At 37.8% G+C, this 19,973-nt stretch overlaps 1 protein-coding gene across 4 annotated transcripts in view; it reads left to right on the forward strand.

Moving 5' to 3' along the window:
• The window catches only part of septin15 (septin 15), a 30,176-nt gene that overhangs the window by 1,397 nt on the left and 8,806 nt on the right, over window positions 1-19,973 (forward strand). The window contains exons 1-7 of one of the 4 annotated variants that reach the window (XM_084094811.1): window positions 2,156-2,416; window positions 2,771-2,870; window positions 12,765-12,871; window positions 17,269-17,369; window positions 17,577-17,711; window positions 19,420-19,537; window positions 19,626-19,718. In XM_084094811.1, coding sequence (XP_083950937.1) covers window positions 2,264-2,416; window positions 2,771-2,870; window positions 12,765-12,871; window positions 17,269-17,369; window positions 17,577-17,711; window positions 19,420-19,537; window positions 19,626-19,718 — 807 coding nt within the window. In that variant the 5' untranslated portion in view covers window positions 2,156-2,263. Of the gene's footprint in view, window positions 1-2,155; window positions 2,417-2,770; window positions 2,871-12,764; window positions 12,872-17,268; window positions 17,370-17,576; window positions 17,712-19,419; window positions 19,538-19,625; window positions 19,719-19,973 lie in introns of those variants that run through there. The other 3 variants (XM_084094812.1, XM_084094814.1, XM_084094813.1) reach the window with 3 other exon arrangements.

Genomic DNA, 19,973 nt, shown 5'->3' on the forward strand with positions numbered 1-19,973 from the left:
CAAATGAGAATGACAGGCTCTAAGTGTGATGCCCAGCTCCCTTGTGGAGAGCAGTGAGTGGAGATGCATTTCAATAGGGTTAGAGAGAGAGAAGAGCAGCCAAAAACTGTCACTGAGCATATATCATGATCATTTCTGTGTGAACTTGAAGGAAACTGACTTCATAAATCTACTTAAAATCAACATGGGGCCATTTGTGTAAAAATAAGTGCTCAGGAAAGTGAAGTTAGTTACGAGAAAAGGCCTAGTTTGCAGATGCCAGCGATATGTTTGGTATTTTGTTATCTAGTGCTTTGACGTTTATACATTTTAATACTCCAAGTGCCTTTTGGGCCCACTATATTTAGGGTCCTCATATCATGTTATACATCCTTCAAAGGATGAATGAATTGCACAAATTAACCTATTCTGAATATTAAGCTTGTGAACACCCACACTTTTTTTCCCACCTACGCTATATGCATCCTTCAATCTAAAGTGGATACTAACATGGATAGAGGTTCAATAATGATATGCATCCTTCAATCTGTGGATACTAACATTGATAGGGGTTCAATAATCAATGATTTGATTCTCTCTTCTGGTCAGATGTTGTGTTGTTTGCCATGTTGGGGCAATGACATCAATCTTACAGTTACGTAAGAGCGCTTCAAGAGCGAAAGCATGGAAAATGCCCTGAGCTGTTCACAGCGCATGGCTATTTATAGACTGGTGTATGAATTATATAGATTTGAAGAAGATGCAGTCGCATTTTGGGATGCGAGTGTCCATAAACTGTCAGAGGTTTCGTATCAAATCCATTCTGATACATTGTCTGATATATTGACACAAAACAATTCTGTCAGCATTTATTTATGAATGTCGTTCCAAAGCTGTATGATTTTTCACCGATATTAAAATTACGTCTGATGATTATTTACTGATGCATGTTTGATTATTTTCTGATAATTATGTAATGGCTGATAACCTCTAAATTGCTATTATAATTTTTCTATTATTTAATTATGTAAAAATGGTTATTTTGCATTTTTTTAATTATCAACATCGACTGATACGTTTTTCTGTTTGGCTGTAAAGTATCAGAAGCAGCTTTTATTTTGACATTGACAGGACTCTTATTTTGACAGCACTAAGAACGCCATCTCCTGAACGCTGATGTGAGTGTAATCTTTAAAATCTAAGGCTGCATCTGAAATCACATACTTTATAGTAGGTGAATAAAACAGTATGTGACAAAAAAGAAGTATGTCCGAATGCACAGTACTCAAAAAAGAGTAGGCAAAAAGTACCCGGATGACCTACTACTTCAGGCGAGATTCTGAAGTGTACATACGAAGGACACTTTACTATCCCATGAGGCCACGGGAGAGGATTTATGAATGGCAGTGAAGCGATGCATGATAATGACAGCATTGCGAATGTAATACGTCCAGATTACATTCAAACTACACAACATTCATCTGTTTATTTTATAGATTTACTTTTTATATTCATTCATTTTACAATTAATTATTTCTAAATTAGTAAATATGTAAATTAAATCTTCATTGTATTTTTTGTAATGCATGTTATTTACATTAAATAGTGTAATAGTGTAATATTAAATAGTGTCATATTTATCAGCCTTATATCGTCCATTGGCCAACCTGCTCTTTTATATAATCATATAATATATTTAGTTTAAATGAAAATCTAAAATCAATCCTTTTAAATGCTACAAGTGAATTTTGTCGTTGCAACATCATAATATACAAAATGAATTTTCTTATTTTGCTGAATATTGTATTTAACAGTGTTATTAAATTATTAGCGTTTTTAATGATTGAGCATCAAGTGATTACACAGTTAATCTAAATGTAAAAAAAGGGGGAAATAACAACAGTACCGGCCCGGCCAATGACCAATATGGTACTGACATAACAAGCATCCCTAATGATGTTCTTTCTTGCAAGAATGATGAAAAAAGTTACATTTTCATTTTTACATGAACCATGTCATGCATTTCCCAAAGAGTCTATTGGCTTAGTTCTGATAAATAAATTTGTGGCCATGGTCATTCATTCAGGCCAAAAAGAGTTAACTCTCCCTGGTGATCGACGCCCTCCCCGTTCAAGCTATCTGCCTCTCTAAATGATCAGCATGGCCCCTACTAGTTAGTTTTCCATTGGCCTACCATGCATGAGAAGCTCAGCGGAGCCATAGCAGAGCGATCAATTGTGTTTGCCTCGCCTAGCGTGCGCTTCAGCGCTGTGCTTCCGAGAGCATGAGATTACAAGAGAACGAAAGCGACGGAGAGAAAGGGATGGAGAAGATTGTGAAGGAGAACTTGCATCTGGACAAGGCGCTGGCTGTGATCTGGAGCGAAATTCACTGCCTCCATGACGACATTGAGTTCATGATGGATTTGATACGAAGCGTAAATGAGCATGTGAAACAGACGTTTGTCACGAGATCCCATGTGTCCTCCCTTTCCCCCAGCCTCTTGGTTTCCAAAAGTTGTGTTTAGGCAAGCTTAACGCAGATATGTTTACTCATCCTCAAATTAGCAAAACTCCATGGTCTCCTTTGTTGTGGTATCCCTGCATGTTAGTTTAAGAGTTTGACTGTGCTAAGGCATTATCCACTGTAACTAATGTTAATATTAGCATAGCCTTTAATATCTTTCCTCTGAAGTCTTCTTGAGCTCTGTTTTGAGAGGGATAACAGTAATGGAGGAGCCGTTCTGCTCTTTAATCAGTGGAATGTGGAGTAAAGCTGTGTTTTCTTCCAGCAGAGGAATCTGGAGGGTTATGTCGGCTTCGCCAACCTCCCCAACCAGGTGTACAGGAAGTCCGTGAAGAGGGGATTTGAGTTCACACTCATGGTTGTCGGTAAGTCGCAAAATTCTTTTGCTCACCTTTGAGATTGCATTCTGTGAAATGGGTGCCTGTTCCAGTTTGATAAGTTTTTGGCTGAGTATATTTTTGTATGATTTTAGACGGTATATCTGATAAAAAGTGTGTTAATCAATTGCATCGTATGGAGCCAAAAATATGTCCACAAATTAACAATTCGTTTCCACGACTTACTAATACTTACTAATTCCCTTGCTTCAGTTAAATCAATGCAAGGGAATGAATCTGGACATGGCATCGATTTAACTAAAATGAGTGAACGAATATGCCCACGATATATATTTTTTTGTCCATGTCATGTGTGGGACTCCATAACATTGCGCCATTTCCGGCTATATTAATATAGTTTACTGTAATTATGCCTTCAGGAAACATTTAGGAAATGTTCAGGAAACGGTCGTTCAGGAAACACTAACAGGCTTAGTGAAATTTGACATTGCAAGTCTTGTGTTTAAGGTTGTAAAATTAGTATAATGTATATTACTGAGAAAATGACCGCTAAAGTTTTATAGAAGTTATCTATTATTTACTATATAATCATGGTAACAGGGTTGTCATTTGAAAATACTACTGGCATCAAAAGATGAAAACAAAAAAGATGAGGTTTAAGTTCATGTTGAAGTTCTTTCAATATCTAATTTATATATATATATAACAAATACATAATCATTTCAAGACATGAATGTGAAGAACTTTATATATATATATATATATATATATATATATATATATATATATATATATATATATATATATATATATATATATATATATATATATATATATATATATATATATAAGTTCTTCACATTTATGAGTTAAAAATAAGCTTTCTGTTTTTTGTTTTTTACTTTAAGCGAATAATCTGTGGCTTTGGATGAAAGATTTATTTGCTGATGAACTAATGACTTTATTCCCACATAAAGAGTAGATAGATGACGAGTGTTTGGATGATCAATACTATTGTCATTATCACAAGCTCTCTCTGTGGTTTGGATGCTGTGACTAAAGCTATATTGGAAATATGGATCTCGGTGACATAACTGTGGTGGAGCGCCTCACCATAGTAACCGGGTGTGTGTGTCTGTTAGCGCTTGCAGTGGGTTTACTTCCCAGTTCTGGTGCAAAATAATCTCTTCAGTTCTCTCTTCCTCTATTCCAAGTTGTTACTCATTCTGTGTCTTTGTCTCTCACTCATTCCCTACCTCTGTTTAAAGGCTAGTTTGTGGTTTCCTGTTTGGTAAACCGGCCAATTGAGATGCTTGTACTGGTATCAGGAGACAAGCCGCACTAGTCTTTGTAGAGAACTAGGTGTGTTGCCTTCATTATCGTCTGTGGCCTCTAATAAGAATATTTATTTTTAAATATATTTTGTGTATATTTGTAAAACAAAAGATTCCTTACTCTGATAAATTTCCAGCAGCAAGCAATTTGTCTGTTTACTTGTGAAATCATATATTTTCGTAGTTTTTCTTTAGATTTTTACAATTGTCTTTGTGATGTTTGTCATATAATTTGTTCTTTTTTAATATGTATGAGGAGTCCAATAATATTTCAGTGTGGGCGGGGCTACCTAAATGTTGCCCGCTTATTGGTAGGCCAAAACTACGAATTACAGTCACTTTCAAACCAAGTAGCTTTCTGTTGGTTAGCACGACAAGTTTAAAGTAGCCTGGCTCCGCCCTCCTACGTACTTCGGCTCAATTTTCATTTTCCTTCAGGACTTTCCTTCAGGATTATGAAATTTTTACCGGTCCAATCAGCGAACAAATGGAGTGTCTGGCTGAGAACGATGACGTTGAGGTTGTGTGCTAGTTTGAGTTGTAGGGTTACGTCACGACCAAACGTTAGCAAACTTCAACAGAGTACCTGCCTTCAAGGAAGTTAACGCTTGTCAATGGAAAGTTGCCAGACTCTCTGTACAAATGAAATGTACGAGAGTCTGGTAGGACCAGGCTAAATTTAAAGTCCCCCTGTGGTGAAAATCAAGGATTTAATGTTGTTTTAATGATGTCTATGTGGTATTTTTAATATTCTTTAAGACAAACCATGTGCAAATTCATAAGTCAACACCATTGTTGAGTATTTTCTCCTTAAGAAAGTCTCAAAAACGCGGTTTGAAATTGCTGGTGTTTCTGACGTCACAAACGTGTGATCATCAACGAGTGGATCTCTGAGCTGGTGCAAGTGAGTGGAGGCGGGGCTAATTTGCATATTCATAGAACTGCGTATACTAAATGAGGCAAGGGTGTATAGTTACATTCAAGCTATTTTAAGGCATGAAGAAATTTTTTCCAAGGAAAAAACGCTTAAATATGTAATTTTGGTGATCAAAGATTAAAGTTTTAAATGATTGACTACAGGGGAACTTTAAATAACCAACTTGAACACAAGCAAAATCTGCAAAAAACCTTTTCCGGCCTTACGCGAAGCTCCCGAACATGTTGGTTCCAATTGAAACGAAATTGTCCATGAAATCTTGCCGAGCAGCGCGGTAAATGTGACCACACCTATAGTATTAAACTTTTATTCAAACTCTTTTGTAGACAATTTCAGGGTCCCATTGGGCTATACATTGTGTTTTTGCTTTAAGAAATTTAATTTAAGATTACAGTTTGAAAATGTATAGAATATTCAGAATTCTGTGACCAACAATATTTGCATATGGGATTGCAGTTGGTTTTTACATTTACATATATTTGCACACTGGATAGGGTTTAGTCTTATCTTTTACATATTTGCAGCACTGATACTGATTGGTCATATATTTCACATACTGTATACAGTACCATTGAAAAGTTTGTGGTCGGGAAGATTTTTAAAAGTTTTTAAAATTAATCTATCCAAGGCTGCATTTATTTGATCAAAAATACTGTTAAAAAAAAGAAAAAAGTATTGTTGTGAATTATTACACTTTAAAACAACTTTTTTCTTTTCTTTCATCTTTTGTGAATAAAAGTATTACCTAATTTCTTTGAAATAAATAGGTTACTGACTCAAAACATTTGAATGGTAGTGTATTTTACACTAAATAATAGCACTGCAAATCTAGTAAGTATCAATATTTATCTTTCTTTTAACAGTGTTGTGCATTCACTAATATTAAAATGCACTCCCGCCACATTTGACCTCAGAAGCAAGATTCCACCTCCACAAATTCTCTCCATAACATACATCTTCCTCAGACTGGGCTGAAATTTGCTTTAATGTAGTCAGTGTCTAAGACATGAAATAGGGGCTTGCTGGGTTTTCTTAAAACTGTCCTTGGGGACGTCCAATGGCCTTTTAAAGAACAAAACTGTCGTCTTGTTCTCTTGTCACTCATCCTGACAGACACTACAGGGCTTTGGCTGTGGACTCCAATTTTCCCTCCAAAATTTCAGGGAGGAAAAAATCTGTTTCCTGTCTTTTCTCTCGCTCTCTCCCTTGTGTTTTTTTCCACAAGCATTTCCTTTCTTGAGCTTTCCCTCTCACACCAGCTGGCAAAATGTTTCTTCAGGGAGAAAGCGTTGGAAAATGTGAAGAGTTGTCGAGGTTCGTTTTTCAAATTGAGTTATCTAAGGCGTGTTGGAGGTGATAAAGCAGGCCTTGCAGTTTCTAGTCTTGTTTAAAATATGGTTTTCTTTGTACAAAGTCTCTTTTAATAGCAAATTTTCAAGCTGTGTAGGAGAATTCACACCTGTACAAGCAACAAATAGAAAAAAATGGTAACAATTTCACACATGTTTTCATTAATTGCGCAGTTTGCATTCCTTTACAACAACAACTCCGACAGCTGTGTTTAGACAAAACTTGAGATGTTTTAAAGTGATGATTTTTCCAGTCGGTAGCTGAAGTCTTCAGACATGACATGTTGTTGAATTCCATGTCATCCACAGATATTTTCAACAACACGGCAGCAATTTGTCTAATGCGGCTGCGTTAGCATAGCTACCGCTAGGAGCTGCTGCTTTTCTCGTACATTACTATGCTGTAGGTCCGTTTAAAAGGTCCCTGGCTGAAATGCGGACACACACATGGAGGATATTTAATCCCTGGATTATGAAGCCAAAGCTTCCCCTCTCTGCCAACAGGTCATCTAACAACCTGGTCATGGAGCTAAGCCTGTCAGACAGTCTTAGCCAACACATGCTAATGCTCCCGCAAATGCACAAATAAACACTGGAATATCTTTGGGTTTTCAAACAAACTTTCTTTTAAAGTTTCATTCAAGTCAAATATGGGAATATTTTGAGTTTGTTCTGTTTTCATCAGACTTGTTCTTAACCCTCAAAAGCTATGAGTGTGTGAAGGAGAGTAACACCATTATGCCGATCTTCCCTCACTCTACAGAAGCCATTGATGAGTTTTATTGTGTTGGACAGATTTTTGTTTAGATGGGGTTTTAGTAACAAACAATCAGGGATTGGGCTTGGCAGTATAAAAGATATAAGTGGTTAAGATTTTGCTGTTCTATTTCCAGTGCAGTCATATTTGCCAATTATTAAATATATCTATATATATCCTTTGACAGGATTTATTTGAATTCCAAATCTTTTGTAATATTATTAATGCCACTTTTAATACATTTAATGTGTCCTTGCTGAATAAAAGTATTATTAATTAATTTGACTGAATTTAACCATATTTACTCACAATTTACAAAATATAAAACTGCAAAAGTTTCATGTTCATTTCTTAGCCAAAATATAAAATTTTTAATTTAAGTTTTTTACTTTAGATTTTTAGTTTTCATTTGTAAAATCTGCCAAATCTGTATCCCAGTCTGTCCAGTGGTCCCTTTAGTTACTGTTCTCTTAAGAATGTTTGTGAATCATTCTGAATCATTGCAAAACAATGTTGTTGAATCAAACAGGCTTAGTTGTGACTCAAGCTTGTTAATATCATGTGAAAAGTGTATCTTACTCAACGTTTTTATTTGTGTGAAGACTAATATGAATGAGAACAAGCCATTTGGAGAACTTATATTCTAACAGTTGACGCAGTTCTTACTCTTTTATTAAGGCTGTGTGTGTAATATTACAGGTTCAGAACACTTTCTGCACATTTCAGAAACATAGTCCATAGCTATAAGGCAGAAGATGCAATGCAAGCAACCCCAGCTGTGTATGTGGGGATCTCACATTGCCGTTGAGGAACGTCTAACCCGCTTCCACCATGTCTGCATGAGGCTACATCTTCATTAATCTGGATATATTTGATGATGTTGTTTTCATTTCAAAACACTTTTCATCCACAATAGCATTTAAGCTTTTTCCAAAGGTTTCTTGTCTACACTGAAACTTCAGAAAAACTTACTGTCTCTGCATAAAACATAACTGAGACGATACCAAGAGACCAGACATAATACAATTTTCACACTATTCTTCTAGAATGATGCTATTATTAGCAGACTAGCCCACAATTTACTGGTGTGTCCAAGTCGCACTCAATCACTATTTCACGTATGGTCTAAAACTCAATGTGCCTCATGTTTTGCCACAGGACAGCAATTGCGAGCAAATTTTCTGTCATCTTTGCAGGAATGTAACACAGGCACATGCCGATATAAACATATCTATGGGCACAATATACGTCACATGACTAAATATGCCTCATTTTCAAATACTTATTTTTTCACAATCCACACTACAATGCAAATATGGCGTTTTAAAATTCGTCCACTTGGGAGAGTATCTTCAAAGCTCAATTTTCGCTGTATAAAGAATGCCTTCTCCGTGTAGACGGAAAACTAAAATGTAGAGAAAAGGATGCATTTTCAAATTTATCCGGATGTAGGCCAGTGGTTCTCAACCCTGGTCCCATTTCAGGTCTTGGAGTTTCTACTAATGAGTTGATGACCTGAATCAGTTTTGATAAAGGAGACATTAGAGGCACCAGGACCAGGGTTGAGAACCATGAGTTGTCTCAATCAGCTCCTTATATCCCAGGTTCGTAAATCATTATACACAAATCCACTGGTAAGGACCCTGGTTCACTACACATTGGGGCAGTGATTGTGGATGAAAAGTGTATATCCTTTGTTCTGCTACATATCCTTACAACATTTCAGCCAAATATTAGTTATAAATGTTAACTAGATGTGTTCACTACCTGTCTAGCGTTGTGAGTTTTTGCTGACATATAATTAAAAAAAGGTTTCAAACTCAGTTCCTAGAGGGCCACTGTCCTGCAGAGTTTAGCTCCAACCCTAATTAAACACACTTGAAGAAGCTAATCAAGGTCTTCTGGAAACTTCAAGGCAGATATTTTGGAGCTGGCCCTCCAGGAGAGGAGTTTGACACACGATATAGAGCATGTATGTTGATTGCGCACGTGCAGTGTGTAACATCACACGTGCCACCTCATAGATCTTATTTTCTATGTAGGACAGATTGATTTTCCTATTTGAAGTGACATTTGTGTGTGTGTGTCCATGGGAGTTTTTTACAGAGCATTGCTGATTGTTATCTCAGGCTGTTCGGAGATGAACTCTGACCTTTGTTGCCGAACAATGGATCTTATCACTACAGGAGCCCCTCTCTGCAAACCAGTTAAACACACACTTACTATCAAACTTGCATTCTCACATCATTTAAAACCAGTAACTGTAGTAAATACTTGATCGGAGTGTTTTCCAAAGCTCTAGTTTATTGTAATTAGTTTAAATTATCATAGATTGCCCATTGTTCTCTGTTTATCTGTTGAGGTAGTGGGCCTCTCTTTCGCTCTCTGTCAGCTATCTGTTTGTTAAAGAGTTAAGCAACTGTATGGCAGTGGTACTAGAGCCCCTTTTATGAGGGGAAAAAGAGTGAGGAAGAAAAGGGATAGCTGGGATTAGATGGGGGCAGGGCAGTGGAAAAGGGGTGGAGGTGGGGGATTGTCAGGATATCTGAGCCCAGTAATGGGCCCTGGGGTGCTTTCTGGCCCATAGCATGATGACAGGAAGAGGTAAATAGATGAAAGTCAAGAAGAATGTGTGGAATCTCCTAGAAAGTTTGTTCATTTGTCCCAGTCCTCCAAACACCCATCCATTCAGGGTAGTAGTAATCAGTAGAAAATACATTTAAAAAATAGGCCCTGAATAGGGCCGTTTATGATTGATTGATGGATCGTCACACATTTTTTAAAAGTCCTTTTTAAAGGTTAACCAAAAAAAATAAATAATCTGTCATCATTAGCTTATATTGCTCCAAACCTGTATGACTTTCTTTTTTCTGTTGAACACAAAAGAAGATATTTTGAAGCACGTTGGGAACCAAACAACATTGCAACCCATTGACTTCCATTGTATGAACAAAAAAACATTTCTCGAAATACCTTATTTCATGTTCCACAGAAGAAAGTAATACAGTTTTGACTGTTCATTAGTATTTTTTTAATATACTATTATAGTATTTATTCATAATTGGAATTGTTTTATTTTTCATGTTTCTTATTTATTTAATTATAATTTTCATTTAACTTTAATTTTAGTTTTAGTAATTTAATTTGCTTTTGTTTATTATTAGTTTTATTTTTGTAATTTTTGTTTTATAATTATTTTAAAATACACCATTCGCCATGGAACACCATTCGCCCCGCTTTTTTAAGCTAAGCGCTAACCGTGTCAAACTGGGTCAGGAAGTGATGCTAGCATGCGCTTTTAATTCGGAAATGTCTGTTCCCCTGGTAGCCTGTCTGGGTCTAGTTCAATGTAAAGCAAGTGGAAATAGGGTCTGTTTATCCGCATGTGGTTGTGCCAGTCTATTAGCACAACTATAGACCTTTTTCCTCTATTTAATGGTTTTTCCAGTGTCTCTGTTTGTCCCTGCTGGAGAGGCACATGTGCTGTAGTAGTAAAAGTCAGATGATAGAGGGACCAAAATGAGAAGGGGAGGTGAGTTCACTCCATTCATCCATGGGTCTGATAAAGGTCAGCCAACTGTGAACTAGACCTGGATCCTTGCTGTGTGACTGAAGTGTCTCATTTTCAGAGATCATGTGGACCGATATTTAATTAAAAGAGGGGATGAGGCTAATTGGTTCTGGCTTTACCCTAAGGGGGTGAAAGGGAAAGAGAGGGAGAAACAGGGCTTTAGAGCTAGCTGGAGCTGGAGACGCTTGCTAATCTACTCATTCTCACCCATTAGTGCATGGAAATTGTTAGAGCAATTCAATTTGTAATGAATTTTCGTTATGTTTTCACAAACATTTTATGTGGTTATGTAATCAAAAGTAAACTACAATAGTTAAAATAATAATAGTTTAAAAAAAACTATTAGTAGGCCTATTATTATTATTATGAAAAGTTGTTTTATGATCGAAATGGTCTCAAAATATATTTTTGTCTTTGTTTTTGGCTATATCTAACTGCATATATTAGCAGAAGATGCTTTTTTCCCATTGGTCTTTCTTTTGTGTTGGTACATGGCTTCCATTAAAATGCCAGTGTAAGTGCAGACCGATAAAACAACACTCTGTCTCTCTTTATCTGTCTTTCCTCCTCCCCCTTTACTTCTCTTCCATTGGTCTCTGATGTCCTCCCACCCCCACAAACACATACACATAGATGCTCTCACAGTCCAGTCACTCTTGTCTTGTTTAGGTAAGTCCACGTAGCCTGGGGCATGGAGGAGTAAATTTACTTAACAGGCAGAGGGTGGGTTTGGTGTCTGTGTGTTATCTCTGGCATAGCACAGAGAATCTTTAAGTGTGTCTGTGCAGATGTTTCGGCTCCATAGGACGCACTGGGAACTGCTCCTGCTTTGGCAAAAAGAGGGAGAGGGTCCAAATGAGGGGGTCAGGGTTGAAGGTTAGGCACTGATATCAACTGATATCATGAGGGCATTGGGTCATCTGGGTCTCATTTTCCAATTTAACTGCATTTTGTTACTTTCTAAATTGCATTACGTCATAAGCTTAAACACAACAAATATACGATTAATTTACAACAAAACTATGATTAATTGTATTTCTTAATGCATACAATGATTAGCTAATTGTCAAAAGCGTTATTTATTTAGAAGCATAAAAAAGTGTATGAATTGTCAAATTTTTGTGTCAAAAATGAATCATCTTACAGAAGGTGAATGCAATGTGTAGTCCATGTTTGTGACATTATCAGCAATGAGACTGGCATTTTCAGGCCTGTTTGCTCTCCCATGTGGTAAATGAATAAGATAGGAATTGGAAGCTCAGGCGCTGAAGACTGTCTGTGGGAAGATTGTTTATTGAGAGAAGGAGATTTCAACACCCCCTTGAAGCCTAGGATCAAGCTTGTGTCAAAAATGTTGAGTGAGAATGTGTATTTGAGTGGGTGAAGATGGTGTACACTTCAGTTATGCATTGGTGGTCTGCTCTGCCAGATGAGCCCAAGTGTTCCCTTCCCCCAACTCAAGAGATGTTCAAAAATGACACCGCCTCTTGCTCATCAGTTGTAAAGAGAAGTGTGGAATTGTCTAGAAAGAATGGAGCAAGCAATGTTTTATTCCCTCAGAATAAAAGAGCTCTCTCGCTCTCTCTCTCTCTCTCTCTCTCTCTCTCTCTCTCTCTCTCTCTCTCTCTCTCTTCCTTTTTGTCCACAACATTTTCCCAATATGCCCATGAAATCTGCTGTCTTTCGATTTCTGTCCTCAAGAAGAAACTATTGAATTTCTGGCCAAGGTCCCACATGTGCCATTGGTTGGCTCAAAAACAACAAACTAATTGTGTGTTTCTGTGTGGGTGGATGAATGTGAGAAAGCTTGTGAGGATCTGTGGAGAATCTCATAATCATCACCTCCTGTTTTTAAGTATGGATGTCTCTTGCATGTGGCATTTCATCCCTCTCCCACTTTTTGCTTATATTAGCGCATTTCATGGCACCAGTTGAGCATGGCAACTTAAAATTTTTGTTTGCCTCTTTTCTAGGTGAGTCTGGACTGGGCAAATCCACGCTCATCAATTCCCTCTTTCTGACAGACCTGTACTCCAAAGACTACCCTGGCCCATCTCAGAGGATCAAGAAGACTGTTCAGGTATGGCCTCTTTAGCTGACCTTTAACTTCTGATACTGATCCTCTGGTCTTTGCTTAATTCTACCATTGTCTATATATTAGGCTTGCTGCAGTAGCCGGTGTTACACGGTGTTCGGCCATACACTGATTACATTCCTTGCCCGCCATGGCACTGCCCTCATTGTCATTTCGTTTTTTATAGAAATAAATGGGCGCTACAATTATAAACTGAAAGCGTATTCTCTGCTCTGAAAGTTTTCTCACCGTGACATTCACCTACTCTATGTTAGTCTTGCTCTCTCTTACTTCCCTTACCTTCGACCCTTTATCTCCAGCCATCATTATCCTCCACTGCCTTGCAGCCAAATGTGATGTAGAGAAGCCATGAAGGAGGCTTCTAGGGTCTGATTTCTTGTCCTTACCTTGGACCAGGAATTGGAAACCTTTTTTTAATGATCAAAGTTCGCCATTCGAGTGGAACTGTGCTACCTACCTGACCAGTTCAGCTTCTTATGCAGTTCATTAGATTACCTGCATGACTATGGATCATTGGGCCTTGTCACATTAATCACACTCATGCACTCAATGTTGTTTTTTGCCTCTTCAAGTCCTAGTCAGCCAAAACCTGAATGTGTTCAAACAGCTGGAGTGCAGGGCACCAATCAGGCTCAAGCAATCACAAACAGATGCTGCTTTCTGAGAGTTCCAGGCCAGAGCAAATGCTCCCAGACTCACCAGAGGAAAGAGACAGCAGAGTTTTGACCTTATATGGATTTGATAAACAGGATGAGAACAGATGCTGAGGCTGGAACATCAGAAATGGGGGAGGATACACTGCTTGCGATATGATGGAGTGACTCAATTGGAGTGTTTTTTAAAGAGTATAGGAGGGGTGAAAACGAAAGGGTCTAGATTCCTCTGGAGGCCAGTAGGGTTCAGTAGGAGGTCAAGAATTTTCCCACGAAACCAAACACTCGGCATTGACTTTCCCACCACCCTAGAAATGGGACGTGTTCTGAGGTGTCCCAGCCCTCTCTGGTATTTAAGTGCAGCCACTCTCGTTTCTCTTTTATTATGATGAACAAACAATCTCTGTGTCTTTGCTGCACTCAAAACTAAGTTCACGGTTTAGATTCAGATCAAAGTTGTTTTGAAACTTGGTTGAGCTTGGATGACATGACAAATCCTTTCTAAAGCAAGTCTATTGACTTGGTGGCAATCTTGAAAAAAGCTACTCAATCATGCAATTACAGCTCCAGTCTACTTGAATGGGTAAAATCAAAATCTCAAGAACTTGCCTGCCATGCTTATTTTGCGATAAAACAGGGATGTCAAATTCTGCTTCCCGAGGGCCACTATATGGCAGAGTTTACTTCTAATCCTAATTAACACACCTGAACCAGTTAATCAAGGTCTTCAGGATTACTAGAAACTTCACGGCAAGTGTGTTAGAGCTAAACTCTGCATGACATTGGCCCTCCAGGAGCAGGATTGGGCACCCCTGCAATAACAAAAAACATCAAATCTGACTGGTATCAGACGTTTTTCTTTTTTTGCTCAAATTAGGGTGGTCAAATTCACATGTGTCCTGCAGCCGTTATGTCAAACCCTGTCTCCAATGACTTCCTACATCCCTCAAGTCCTTCTCCAAGTCCACACTTCAGTGAAGTAATGCCACTTAGACTGTTGGGTAGAAGTCTGCTGTGGAGACAGCATCAGTGAAGGCTAGGGATGCGGCGATTAACCGATTTCACTATTAACCGCAATTTAGAACGTCACGGTTAATTAATCGTAAAGGCTCTGCTACACCGTGTGTTTCTGTTACACGGAACGGAACTGTTGCAACTTGCACAAAACGAAAACAAAGTTACAAGCCGTGCTTATCAGAGACACAGAGGCTACTACTGTACCCACGAAGCTTTATTTCCACCAAAGAAATGCCTGAAGTCGGCAGTCTATATTCTAGCTGAGCCGGCAGCGTGAGTTTAAGGCGACCGTTATTTTAGAACGTATTATTTAAATGCCGATGCGTCATGCAGCCACACGTATCGTGTTTATTTCGTTATTTTCTTGTTTATTCAAAATATTCACAAACTTGTTAACTATAGGCTATCCTGAATTATATGATATATTCTTATGGTCAAATATGTGGAAGTGAATGTGTTGTGTCGTTTAAACACCGTTATAATGACCATGTTAGTTGATAAAACCCGCTTGAAAAAACTTCAAACAAACCAAAATGATCGACATGATTTTCTCAGGCTGCATCCCACATGTAAAATTAGATGAATTATTAAAAGGATTATTAAAATGAATACGTATGGATGACAGTTGGTGACAATAACAGTTCAGTTTATTCCCCTAATACTGACATGGATGTTTTTAAAACTTTCTTTAATTCCAAAGTGAAAGATGAACTTGTCTTTATTATTATTTTGTGCTGTACTATTTGGTTACTTTGTTATTTCTGTTTCAAAAAGCAGCAATAAATAACAGTTTAAAATCTAAAGAGTGTTCATGTGATTTTATACATTGTTGTGAAATTAATGAATGATCGTGATAATCGTGAAACCATGATTATTCCTCAGACTGTAATCGTACCAACAAAATCTATAATTGTTGCATCCCTAGTGAAGGCTCATAAGCACCCTTCTGAAACCTCAAATGACAAATGGGACACCCTATAGCCTCATAGACTTCACATAAACCGTTAATATTGCAAGACCGCAAGTACACATTAAGTGTGCAGTTTGGGAATTAACTATGTCGATAATTAACTGTGTTCTCTTTGTGCTATTTGTTCATGTGGGTTATTTGCTTTTCTCAGCGCTGTGCAGAAACCGACCAAACACAACCTTCACATCATCTTACAGTTTGAATGAAACTGTGGCATGTGTCACCCAACATCTAAACAAATCCATTCTCGTTTGGATAGATGATCTAAAACCAAAATGGCTTTGCTTGCTGCCACTTGAATTCAATGGAAGATTCATCCCAAGGCACCACCTCACTGTTTTTACCTCAAAACAACTTAAGTTTGAGAGATTTTAGATTTCATCATCATGTCACTTGCAGTATAGGCTTACTTGGACTTCACATTCTCTACATCACTGCTTTCACAGATGAAATCTCTCTGACATATTAACGTTTCTCATGTCCATGCTTTCCTCTTTATATTTAACCTACTCTGGCACTCTCCTGGGTGGCAAGATGCCTTTGCGTGATGCACTTGAGCTGTTCCACCATGAATGCCCGTGGTATAAATTTGTCAGCCTGGCCAAAGGCCATGTTGTGATGTGTGGCTGTCTAGTCCTCTGTGGTCAGTTCAGGCAGGACATGGAGACAGCGGTGAGAGTATTTATATTCCAAAACAATCTGCAGTGTTTGTGATAGCAGCCACACAAGGGCCACTCTGGTTGCATCGAATGAAAGTCTTGACATTTTTGTGGCTTTGTGTTTCTACATTTTCATTTATTTCTTTTTCTATGTTGTTGCAAACTGAAGTGGTCTGACGTGCCTCATAAACATCCTAGCATGAGCGAGAATGGAAGAGTTTTATTAAGGTTTACTCCACTTCTCTCCTCCATTTCGCTCGTTTTCTCTTTCTCACACTTTCTTCTCCTTAAGTCTCTCCTTTTTCTCCCTCCCTCTCTCTCCTCTTTTTGAAGAACTAAGAGGTTATGGTTGTTTTTGTTAGCGAGAAAGTTGCGCATGTGTGAATGAGGGTGCAGTTTTAGAAAAACAGGGTCAGCCAAAAATAACCAGGCCTGTGAGAATAAGCGTTTGTACTGAAAGCAGCTGAAATAACTTCAGGAGATGAAGCTCAGTCATAGTGACATCGGAGATGACTATTTCAGTGTCTCATCTCAACACGGTGTCTCACACATGGCCTGCCATAGAACACAACTAATGCACATGGTTGCCTGAATTATTAGTTGACTAATCGGAAGATACCAACTAAATTTTGATTACTCACTCCTTTCGGTTTTAAAGTTGGACTATTTTTAGCTTGACCTATTTTAAAACATGAATGTGTATGTCTGTAGCAGCATTGAATTTAAAGATTCATAAACTAGTCAATGTAGTAGCCATTTGTTGGACAACTAGTTGACTATCATGGCTTATCCCTTGTTAATGCCTACATTAGTCATTAGCTTCTTTTGTATGAGCTATAAGGGTATATTGTTCATCAATGTTTATGTTTTAGAGTCTATGACCTTTGTAGGCTCACTTTTGGTTTGATGCATATGCAAAAGTACAAACTCTTATGCAAAAACTGTACTCTCCAATCACATGAATGTTTGTAGTTTAGGGTTAGTTAGCATTTATGTTTGGTCAATAACGTGAATCTGGAGCAAACAGGCAAGGCTGCTGTCTCAGGCTATATCCTGTTGTAACAATTCTGGGCCTTCTTTCAGGTGGAACAGTCCAAAGTGCTGATAAAGGAGGGGGGCGTTCAGCTCACGCTCACCATCGTCGACACACCAGGCTTTGGAGATGCGGTGGACAACAGCAACTGGTGAGTTTAATTTCAAGTGCCTTTCAGACTCTTGGATAGACCCTGTCAGAGACATAAACTCCATTATAGTCAAAAGATAAAATCATTTTATATGCAGAATGCTATATGTGATGGTTTTAAATCTAATTATTATAGATTATGATGCACTGACTTCTCAAGCTTTGCATCTGACTTTGCCTTTCATCTCTCCTCCTCCCCTTTTTTCAGCTGGCAGCCAGTCATCAACTACATCGACAGTAAGTTTGAAGACTTCCTGAATGCTGAATCCCGTGTCAACAGGAGGCAGATGCCTGACAACAGGGTGCACTGCTGCTTGTACTTCATCGCCCCCTCTGGTCACGGGTAGGTACTGCACCCTCTACAAATGAAGCCTGGCATGAATCAACCAGCTTAAAATAGAAGCACCACACAGACACGTCCTGATTTACACATTTTGCACTTTGTTCAGGAGTGGGATGATGTTGGAATTTTGTACATGAATACTATACTACTGTGGTACAATGAAGGCATCAGAACGTGACTGCGCACTGATTTAAATGCATTAACGAGTGAAATGGAGAGACAGAGGACATGTCAGCACAGATGGAGATACATACTTCCCACACCCATATCCAAAAGCATTACATAATGCCCACTAAACTCGGCCTGGCGTATGATAGGCGTTGCCTTGTTTATTTTTGAAAATGAATAGCTTATTTGGCTTAGTTTTACTAAGGAAAGGAACATTTGTTAAGACAGAAATAAGATTTGTGATTAAAATATGACATATTTTTTGTGATGCAAGAATGCTATAGGATCCTTGAAACATACATTTAATTTTTTATTTATTTTTGGATGTTTTTTATTTATCTTTTTCAATTCATCTGTCCATTGTTGTGTGATTTAATGGCATTGATGTGGGAAAATCCTCTATAATTCTTTAGTGCATAGTTCATCATCTACACTCTTTGAATAGAAAAAACAAAGCCCTGTTTACTTTTCTATTTACATTCAGTGACCCCGCGGTCCTATGTGTTCAAACAGCCCCACACATTTTCTTGCGTGCCCTTTTTGAGACGCCACTATGAAGCAACATTCATATCTCTGTGACCTTTGTGTTGCATCTTCAGTCTCGACATTCCTGAAATGTATAAACAGCCCCTCAGCTGGCCCCAAAACCACACAAACACACACAAACCCAGCTCCATGTAAAGAACAGCCTCTTTGTCTGGAATCCCAAGTGAAAGTGATGCTAAGAGAGACAGAGCAAGGCCCTCATTCCCTCCATGACATAATTTTTCTGGTTTGGAAGGAAACGATGAGAAAAGGGTCAGTGCTGTGTGGTGGCTCTGTGCTGACAGTGGGCCTTCTGCTCTGATCTGTTTATTCATGCCTGTTTCTGGACCCTGACTTGTTTTTAGTTGCATTGCATCACTTCAAAAATGACATTTTTGTATTTGGTTTATGTGGAAGCTTTGCAGACTTATCTAATGTTTTGCTTTACCTTACTGTTACTGTTCATTATAGTCATATAACCTGTGTGGAAAACCATGTGAAAAGCTGCACCTTTTTATTGTTTTATTTCCCCCCCCATTGTTTCATGAAGTAGTGGTTTCTCTACTTGTAAGACTTTTGCAAGATTATTCATACACTTGGTTGTAAAATGATTTCCATAATGCACTATTTAATATCCTATGCTATGCTATATTAAATCATATACTACTCTATACCATGCTTTACAATTATATTCTATATTCAATACCCCTAGAAGACAAAATGTAATGGGCACAATTTATTTATTTCATTCAAATAATTAATTTTGAATTTATTCATATATATATATATATATATATATATATATATATTATTTCATTTTATTTTACCATTTAGTGTATTGTAGTGATATCAGCATTAAAAAAGTTTTAAAAAAATTAAATATTTCCATTGAATATTTTATGGCATACAATAATTAATTTAGTATCTAATTAATAATGTATTGGCACCACAAGCAGCTTCATAAAACAAATATAAAATGTTAATGCAATTGAATTGTATTCTGAATCTTTTTCAGACTGAAGCCTCTTGACATTGAGTTCATGAAGCGTCTGCATGACAAAGTCAATGTCATTCCCCTCATCGCTAAGGCCGATACTCTCACGCCAGAAGAGTGCCAGCTTTTCAAGAAACAGGTGTTTGTTAGTGTGATTTCACATTTTACTGCTAATGATTTACATTTCGCCATTTTTCTCAAGTATGCTACTATTCTCTCATCATAAGATTATGAAGGAGATCCAAGAGCACAAAATCAAGATCTACGAGTTTCCCGACACAGAGGACGATGAGGACAGCAAACTGATCCGAAAGATAAAGGTAAAGAGTCAGTCCAACTAACTTTGAGCTTGATTTTGGTAAAACGTTAATAATAATGACATACAAGCGTCCGGACATATATAAAGTAGGTACTACATTTGAATTTGAACTTACTTCATGATCGTTAAAAAAGTATGTCCTATATAGTATGAATATGGGTAGTATGAATGAAATTCGGATGTACTGCAACCGCCATGTTGTTATTGTTGTTGCGTCGCTTCATTGCCATTCACAAATCCTCTCCTGTGGCCTCAT

The sequence above is a fragment of the Abramis brama genome (assembly GCF_963993115.1).
Source record: "Abramis brama genome assembly, chromosome: 20".
Lineage (NCBI taxonomy): Eukaryota > Metazoa > Chordata > Actinopteri > Cypriniformes > Leuciscidae > Abramis > Abramis brama.